General features: G+C 58.7%; 4 protein-coding genes across 4 annotated transcripts; all 4 read left to right on the top strand.

Annotated features, from left to right (window-relative positions):
• Positions 1-285: 285 nt before the first annotated feature.
• DQ04_05191030 (hypothetical protein) lies at positions 286-696 on the top strand (the record flags this gene model as incomplete). The annotated part of the gene is made up of 1 exon (XM_009314039.1): positions 286-696. The coding sequence occupies one exon, from the start codon at positions 286-288 to the stop codon at positions 694-696; it is 411 nt and encodes a 136-aa protein (XP_009312314.1).
• A 267-nt stretch (positions 697-963) lies between these two features.
• On the top strand, positions 964-1,803 carry DQ04_05191020 (hypothetical protein; the record flags this gene model as incomplete). Its single annotated transcript, XM_009314038.1, has 1 exon — positions 964-1,803. The coding sequence occupies one exon, from the start codon at positions 964-966 to the stop codon at positions 1,801-1,803; it is 840 nt and encodes a 279-aa protein (XP_009312313.1).
• Positions 1,804-2,404: 601 nt separating this feature from the next.
• On the top strand, positions 2,405-4,957 carry DQ04_05191010 (putative DNA photolyase, putative,cryptochrome; the record flags this gene model as incomplete). Its single annotated transcript, XM_009314037.1, has 1 exon — positions 2,405-4,957. The coding sequence occupies one exon, from the start codon at positions 2,405-2,407 to the stop codon at positions 4,955-4,957; it is 2,553 nt and encodes an 850-aa protein (XP_009312312.1).
• Positions 4,958-5,281: 324 nt separating this feature from the next.
• Positions 5,282-5,749, top strand: DQ04_05191000 (ankyrin repeat protein; the record flags this gene model as incomplete). Its single annotated transcript, XM_009314036.1, has 1 exon — positions 5,282-5,749. One exon carries the CDS (start codon positions 5,282-5,284, stop codon positions 5,747-5,749), a length of 468 nt encoding a protein of 155 aa, XP_009312311.1.
• Between the last annotated feature and the right edge of the window lie 3,197 nt (positions 5,750-8,946).

Raw genomic sequence — 8,946 nt, 5'->3', positions numbered from 1 at the left:
TGTGTGTGTGTGTGTGTGTTTATGCGTGGCTTTTCTTTTGTTTGTGGCTTCTTTGACAAAGCACAATGTTTTTTCCTGTTTTCTTCTCCGTGGTAATGCCCCCTGACCATCGCGCATATTACTTAAGTTTCGGTTGCTTGCTGGTACAACAGCCAATACGGCTGATGCTGCTGCGTCTCTCGCACCGCTGACGCCGTGTGCCCGCCTGCTCGTCCTCTCACACATGCTGGTTCTGCTTTCTTTTGTTGCTGTCCGGTTCTCGCTGAACGGCTAGGGTATTGCGGAATGGTGCGCTGCAAGAGCGCCCGCACAAAGGAGTGCCTTGCGCAGCTCCATGTTGTCGCCGCACCGCTGCAGGACGAGGATGTGCTGGAGTTGGACGTCGCCGCCCTCTGCGAGGAGATCGCCCGAAAAATGCGTCTTCTGGGCGGGCTGGCAGTGGAGGCGCCTGTGGAAGGGCTTCCGCTCGTTGATGTGCGGCGCCGTGGTGCGGCGGTGTACGACGTGGCAGTGCGCCTCGTGCAGGCGTCGCCACTGGCAGTGGCGGCGTTGCGAGCGGCATGTGCTGCCATCGTGGAGGGGCCGTTGATGGCGGTGGGTGGGCGGAAGGGTACGAAGCACCAACAGCAGCAGCAGCAGCAAGCAGAAAGTGCGGCCATCGTGGTGCGGGTCGTTAAGTTGACGACAGCAACGTGATACTGGGGCTCTGCCCACTTCTCTTTCGTCGCCGTTGTTCTCTTTCTCTCTGTGAAGGAGTATGTGTGTGTTATTGTGTCGTTGTGGTGTAGTTGGGCTGAAGTTAAGGGGGCAATCGCCAATACATCTCTCTCTCTTCGCTGTTGTTGTTCGTTTTGGTTGCCATCATCTGTGTGTGCGTGCAAGGTACTGGGCACACTGTTGTTTTAGGGGAGGAAGGGGTCTGGTGCAGGCACGAGGGGAAGGCAGTACGTGCTGCTTTGGGGCATGTCACAATGGTACGAGACGCCAAGTCAGCTCCCACCGTCGTCGCCGTCGTCGCGTGCTATCGGTAGTGCGAACGCCGTGTCTGCCCTTTCGCCCATGGTTCTACTTACTGCGGCAGCGACAGGTGTGGGCGACGGAAGTCAAGCGGGGCAAAGGGCATCGCTGTTGCCAACGTTCTTGACGCCACCGCCATCACCGCTGTCGCCGCTCTCCGTTGGTGTTTTGGGGGGATGCAGAAGTGAACGCAACCGCGGTGATGGGCGCGCGGGTAACACGCAAGACGGAGCGTCGAGTGTCGCCACGCCCTCACTGCTGTTTGAGAATGTGGTAGTGGTGAGCGGACCGAGTCTTGCTTCGGTGAGTCCCTCCCTCGCCCGCGGTCTTGGAGCACAGGGAAACAGCAGCAACAGCAGCTGTTTAACGGGCAACAACCCCGCTGATGAGTTTGTGCAGCAGATGCAGCTGCCCTCATCGTCCTCACCTTGCCTGCTGGCGGCGCCCTTGTCTGTTACCCCGCTCTCCTCTTCGCCGGGGACGACGATACGTGGAGTTGCCGCAAAGGAGGTCGGCTGTGTCGTGCTGAAGGCGGGGTACGCGACGAACTGTGTAATTTGCCTTTGGAGTCTGGAGGATGCGGAGCCGTCAGAAACAGCTCCGCAGTGGTTAGATGCGGAACCAGCGTCCAAGAACAACAGCAGCAGCAGCACATCTCCCGCGACTGAAAGTGTCAAGCTTGGTTGCGGTCACGAGTTTCACGCGGATTGTCTACAGCGCTGGCTGCTCACCAGCCGAGTCTGCCCAATGTGCAGACGGGAAGTCGCACCAGCTGCTGGACGGTGAACTTCTCTTCAGCACGAACAGAAGGAGGATTTGGGGGGCCACCACCTACGCACACAGACATGCATACTACCCTACCCCTACTACTACTACTACTACTACCACCATGCACGGGACTGTGGGACGCGTTGATGCTTTCTGTAGTGATATTGTAGCTTATTGATTGACTTCCTCACATCAAGCACTTCGCGTCGCTGTGCCCTCGGTGGATAAAGGACGTACGCACAACCCCATTTGGCGGCTCTTGCCAAATAAAAAGTTTTCCCGTATATGGGTCTTATTGCTTCCACTCAAGGCAGAGCCGTGTGAAAAGATGTTTCTGTGTCTTGTGGTATTCGCCCCTCAGAAGCAGGCGTTGCCGGGATCTCTCCGTTTCTCATCTCCTCCGACGCATTGCATTTCCCGCGTGCTGCTCTCGTTGTTGCCACTACAGCGCTGAGGGAAGAAAGTAGGAAGTCTGTCACACCGCAATGCGCCGTCAGATGCTCCCTTGGACACGCCTGCCCCACACGTGCATGCTGAGGCGTATGTCAATGCGGGTGGGGGCAGTGGAGCCGCTGGCGACGCACGCTGGCTGTTGCTGCGGCTNTGCATGCTGAGGCGTATGTCAATGCGGGTGGGGGCAGTGGAGCCGCTGGCGACGCACGCTGGCTGTTGCTGCGGCTCCTGCATTACTGTTCCCCGCCGCCGCTACGGAACCGATTCCTTGTTTAATGAATTTGTTGGGCAAGGCCTTGCCGCACCACCACCACCACGACCAGCACTCTCGCCCCCGCCGCCATCGCCAATCGACGAGACAGGGTTGTTCGCATCGCTCGAGGATGATGATGGTCTGGTGCCAGGCCACGAGGCGGTTGCGGCTGTTGCGAGCGAATTCGTTGTCGATGCGCAGGAGCTAGAGGCAGTGGCGGCGCACGAGGCGCACGATGATGCGTGTGAAGTTCTCCTGTTGCCAGAGCAGAGAAGGGGTGAAGGCGAGGAGGACAACAACCGCGACAGCAAGGCTCAGTCGCTTGTGGTGGTGACGCCTGCGTCGGAGACGTGGCTGGCGGCGATGAGCAGCCCGTGCAGCTACTTGTGCCGACAGGATGCCCTGTACTTGGCGGCGCCAACATCGGTGGAGGCCCAGCTTCCAGTTGCAAGCACAACTAATCCGTCTTCGTGTGTAATGGTCGTCTTTGCCGCCAATGATCTGCGCGTGCATGACAACTACACACTGGCTCTGGCAGCGGTGCGGGCGGAGGCGGCGGGGGGGCTGCCGGTCATCGCCGTTGCGGTTGTGGATTACCGCACGTTTGCGCAGCCGAGTGCTGTTGGTGGCTTCTTCCGCCAGAGCCCCATGCGCGCGCGCTTCTTCCTTGAGACCCTGTCGAAGTTGCGTGCGACAGTGGAGGAGGAGCTCCAGGTGCCGCTGCTGATTCGATGCGGGCGGCCGGAGGAGCACATCCCGCGCCTTGCAGTGGAGTGCGGTGCGACGGACGTGTTCCTCACAACGCAGTACGCTCCGCACGAGAAATGCGTGCACGACGCCATCGTGGCGGACATTAAACGCCGCCGGTGGGTGAGCCGTGACGCCGCGACAGGCCTCTCAGTCACCGCACACGACGCGGCTGTGTCACACCCGTACGGCGCGACAAGCATGAGCGGCAGGGGATGCAGCGGCGTGGTGGACTCTGTCCCACACAGCGTGTGGCAGACGACGCTGGTGCACATCGACGACCTGCCAGTGCCGGTGGCCGCGATGGCGGAGGGAGAGCGGTGGTACCACGACGACGTTACCGTCGCGAGCATCCGCCCCACGCAGCCCTACGACCGCTACATTGCACGTCTCGCCGCACTGCCGAAGCGGTACGAGCTTCTCCCGTCCGCAGAGGAGCGGCAGGGGGTGGCGCCACCACCGGCGTACCGCGGCAGCATCCCGACGCTGGAGCAGCTTGGCTACAGCAATCTGGAGGCGTTCACCGTCGAGGAGGTCATCGCGACGCAGTCGTCCCACCCACCCGGTGAACGCGCCGCAGTCGCACGGGTGGAGGAGTGGCTTGCGGATGGGGGCGTAACGTCGATGCTACGTTATGGACGGGATCGGCGCACCAACACAAAGATGTACTCGCAGCGGCTGTCGCGGGTGTCTCCGTACCTTTCCAACGGTTCCTTGTCGCCGCGGCGGTTCTACGAGATCTTACGAGCGCACACCAGCGACAATCTGCGGGACAGTTTTGTGCAGATGCAGTATCGCGAGGCCCTACTTCGACTGAGTCGGCGCGACTACTGGCATTGGATGGGCCTGCGGTACGGGCCGCGGCTCTTCTACTCGTATGGCCCTCGCCCGGAGCAGACCGATGGCGTGCCAGACTGGCGCCACGACAGGAAGATCGTGCAGAAGTGGTGCGCAGGCCTCACAGGCGTGCCGTTCGCTGATGCGGCGATGCGGGAGCTGCTGACGACGGGGTTTGTCGCTCATGAAGGGCGTCAAGCGCTGGCGTGGCTGCTCACGCGCGGCTATGGGCAGGACTGGCGTCTTGGCGCGGAGTGGCTGGAGCGGTGCTCACTTGACTACGACCCGTTCCTCTGCTACGGCAACTTTGCATACTTCAGTGAACTTCTACGCGACGACTTTGGTGAGCCTGTGCGGACCATTCAATGGATCGCACACCACCACGATCAGACGGGCATCTACGTGAAGAAGTGGTTGCCCGTCTTAAGCAAGATTCCTCCCGTCTACATCCACCGCCCGCACGTTCTCACGCCACGGATGCAGGCGATGCACGGCGTGCGACTTGGGCGGAACTACCCGTACCCGCTAAAGCTGTGGGACGGCGCGCAACACACACTCGGTAGCAACGAGCTGACGGCGTACTTCGATAGCGAGAGCGCGTGGCACCGCAAGGCACAAAGCGGTGCGGGCGGCCCCGGCTACGCAGAGGCGCTGCGCCACGGCGCGGGGATCATGAAAGTAGTGGAGTGGAATGCCGCCGTGTCGCCCGAGTACGTTGCGTGCCGGCCGTGGGTGCATCACCTTCCTGTCTCGGCTTTTGCGACTGCCGGCGAAGTTGGAACAGGTGAGGAAGGAGTGCAGCACGTTGTGGCGGTGCCAAAAGGCCAACGGCAGCAGCGGCAGCAGCAGCAGCAGCAGCAGCAGCAGGTTTCTTTGGTGTAGCGAAAGAGGCTCTTGTGTGTTGGCTTTTTTGGTTGTCTTTGCGTGAATGAGGTTGGTCACATGCCTTGGTGAATACTGAACGTCCGGGTGTACGTATGTGTAACTGTTGTTATTACTGTTTTCCATCTTTGCACTGAGGGGTGTCATCACGGGGCACGTAAATCTTTCGCTCTTCCTTCATTTCCTCGGTTTGCATTACAGTGGGAAGACAGGTCTGTTCGGGGCAAGGAGAGCCAAGAAGTACTTGCCTTCTGTATAATAGTAATAAGAACAACAACAACAATAGCAGCAGCAACAGCAATAGCAAAAAAAAAAGCGCAACATATGCCCTACCCATATGTTCTGCAGTGCAGAGATAGTGCCCCAGAAGAGCTGGTTGCTAGGAATGACGTAGGCATCACTGCAGAGGGGGATGTTACAAGAACTCTCTCCCAAAGCTTCAAGTGTGGCACGCATGACATTTTTCTGGCGGCATGCGATGGTGATGTTCCGGCGATGCGGATGTTTCTCAAGATTGGTGTGGACATCAACAGCATGGGGCAGCCGAACCCGCAGTATGGTCCGACGTTCGACCGACGCACACTCTTCCTCGCCCCGCCGCTGTGCTACGCCGCCGGCTACGGGCGGGAAAAGGCCGTCGCCGCGCTGTTGGAGGATGGTGCAGACCCGCTGAAGACATCCTCAACTGGCTTCAAAGCGTGGGACTACGCTAGGCACCGCGGCTACACCGCCATCATGGAGATGCTGGAGGTGGCAGAACAGCAGAAGAGGAAGCAGGACCCCAGCAACTAAGAGAATGTGCAGTGGGGCGTGCAGCGCACACCACCTTGTGGTGTCATGTGCGTTTCCATGTATGTATATTCACGTTCTCTGGATAGTTTCACGCCGTTCCTTTTTTTTTTTTGTGGGGGAGGATTCAACACGATGTTACGTAATACACAAAGAAATGGAGCCCCAGTGTTGTATCTCATTGATACTCCTTCACACATGCATGCCGTTCTGTTCGATATGTCCCGCCTCAAGGGGTGTGGGAGGAGCTGCGGCACGCATTGCCAGCAGCCACCAAACAATTGCAATTGTATTGTCAAAATTGGCTGAGGAAAGCCTGCGGATACCTCTTTATTTTTCTTCTGTCTGGTTGCTGTTTTTATGCCGTACTCTCCTTGAGGCATTTGTCGCCTTGTACTGTGTTTTTGTTTGTTTGTTTGTTTGTTTTCTCTTTTGAATCATTCTTCAGCTCAGGGCCATTACGACTGTTTGACTTTCTCCTTTCCGTCCGCGGAAGTGGCCTTGGAAAGAAATAGGAATAGGGCGGCGACGGGGTGATTGTAGCACCCCTCACAGTGCCGTTAGGAGAGAAAGAGAGAAGATAAAAGAACACCATGGGAGTGGTGTGCACACATTTGGCCAAAACCTCTCCCGGGAGGCGCGATATCAGGAGCGTCTCGCTGACCAACGTGGGGCAAGACCTGAATGATCCCGTGTTGCTCTCGGGAGCGAATGCGTTAAACAAGGAAAACAAACAGAGTGATTCTGACGTGCAGAAGGACACGAGAACGCACAGGAGAGCCGATCTCCTCACCGTGCCGAGCTCGACCTCATCGTCAGGAGCTAATGTCTCTGTTGTGGAACCGCAGCAAGATGTGGAGATGCCCGTGTTGCCTGTAGAAAAAAAGCAACAACAACGGCCTCAGCAGTCCATCACAACGCGTCAGAAAGCGCTTGTGAAGGTGCCGCCCTTGCGTTACCAGGGTAACTCCTCACCGTCTAACATTCCGCGTTCCCTTTTGTCCCCAAATGCGGCGAAAAAGAGGATTCCGATCCACCGCCGCGGTGGGGATTGTAGCACCGACACATCTAATAATGTGGTTGTGTCGCTGCCTGATATTCCTGGCGCCACTAGAAATAGCCAACATGACAACAGGCTGCCTAATATCAACACCAATTGTAGCAATGATGGCGCCATTGAGCCAGGGGTCACTATTCTCATCCATGATGAGCCGCGGTCGAATGGGAAGAGTGGGTGGATCACAGCGACAGAATCCTCCCCGCGTCACGCCATGTTTGCTCCGCCCACCCCCAGCGGCGTGTCCGATGACCCGGCGGTGCTGAGCCTCTCCACTACGTACTCGGGCAGCTTCGCTGTGGACGGCGAGTGTGCCGTCGGCGGCGTGCCGAGAGAGTCCGCGGAACAAGCGGTGTTGGAGCTGGTGCGGCGCACCTTCACGCGGCGCCTGCAGCGCCAGCTGTTGCCGTACGTGCTGCGCGCACTCACTATTCAAACAGTGACCCGTACGGCGCCGCTGCCCGTCATCACGCCAGGGCTTCTGCTCGGCTGCCTCACAGACCTGAAGGGCGAGCGCGCGCCATTCGCGACCACTATCGACCTCTGCACGCTGCGTGACGCGGCGCCGGTGCTTCTGAAGTACCGCCTTGTCACGAAATGCGAAGCAGTGATCGCCGAGGCGCTGTCGGCATCGCAGGGGAAGGTCACAGTGACGAATCCACAGGCGGCGCGGACGGAGGTCGTGGCGTCGCTACTGCGGTCGTCAAGCCGCAGCGATGTCTGCTTCGGCGCCTTCACACCACAAGGCGTCTCGCGGGAAATGCTGATGGGATCTCGCCTCTTCTTCCCAAAGTCGCTGAACAGCTACAGCAAGGGCGGCATCTGCTCGCTCAGCAGCATGCACAGGATCAACAACAGCTGCAGCAATAGTGCGACTGGCAGTTTGGGAAGGTTGTGGACCACACGCGACGATATTGTCGGGGTAGCCTCTTTTGAGGTGATGCCATCCCTCTTCCTAAAGATCAGCCACAGTCGACGCCTGGCGTTGCGTGATGGCACTAGGGGGCATCGTGCGCGTAGGGGCGAGGTGCGGCCGATGTTCAAGCGCGAATTCGTTGCCACACTCACATCAGGCTGCGAGGGGGTTTGCACGTATGCGAGCACGATGCTGCCGGAGTTCCTGGTGGATCTCAAGTCATTCCCAAGTGAGCCTGAACGCGCTGTTGTGTCTGCCGTACGTGCGACGTTGCACCGAATGAATAACACCATTGCCCGGGACATGCTTCACTATAAAGTCATGACGCTCCCCGTCAACCGTGCCTCCATCCGCGCGCCTCCTGTCGACATGGCGGTTGTGTATCTGCGCGAGGAATCCATATACTACGCCTCCACGCCTGGCATGCGGGGCATGATCTTCTTTTTTACGGAGGCCAGGCAGCGACTCTGCGCTGAGCTGGAGGAGTCCGACTCCAGTGCTGCTCAGGGCGACACCCCCTTCTCCAGCCTACGCGAGAAGTGGGACGACTCCACGCTGAGGAGCAGCTTCGGTAGCTCGAAGAGTCCCCCGCAGTGGTCACGGAAGGTGTATGAGCTGCCGGACTTGCGCCACGGTATGTTTGACCTATTGCGGCTACAGGATGATCNTCCCCCGCAGTGGTCACGGAAGGTGTATGAGCTGCCGGACTTGCGCCACGGTATGTTTGACCTATTGCGGCTACAGGATGATATTTCAGCGGTGTTGTCCAGTGAATCGGGCTGTAGTAACCCCCCACAAGGCTGTAGATTGATGGTCGCTCAGAGTTTATTCTGTAATAATTCTTTGTTGTGGGAAGCAGCAGCTGTAAGTAGCGATATCAGTTCGCCGAGGGTGTCGCAGGAACAACAGCAGGAAGAGGAGGTGGAGGAGAAGGATTTTCGTGAAGGCAGGTTACCGCCACCGGAGGAGCTCCCACTGACCAAGGAAGCATTGCCGCATGTGCTAGTCGTTGCAGTGGCGGAGTTCTGGGGCGAAATGTCGTCTGTGGGTGCATGGGAGTTGCTGCGATGGATGCTGCTTCTCGACCGCGATGCCGGCAACACCACAATGCCGCACCAAGAGTGCACAGCAGATGGGGCGGCGGCCTCGGAGAGCAAGGAGGCAACACCGTACCTGGAGGCCCTTCTAGAGAGCACGTGTATCAACCCCGCCACGAAGCAGCGCCTC

This window comes from Trypanosoma grayi, assembly GCF_000691245.1.
Source record: "Trypanosoma grayi strain ANR4 Tgr_519_V1, whole genome shotgun sequence".
In the NCBI taxonomy this organism is placed as follows: domain Eukaryota; phylum Euglenozoa; class Kinetoplastea; order Trypanosomatida; family Trypanosomatidae; genus Trypanosoma; species Trypanosoma grayi.
Note: the sequence above shows the minus strand (reverse complement) of the source record. Positions and strands in the feature narration are given on the sequence as shown.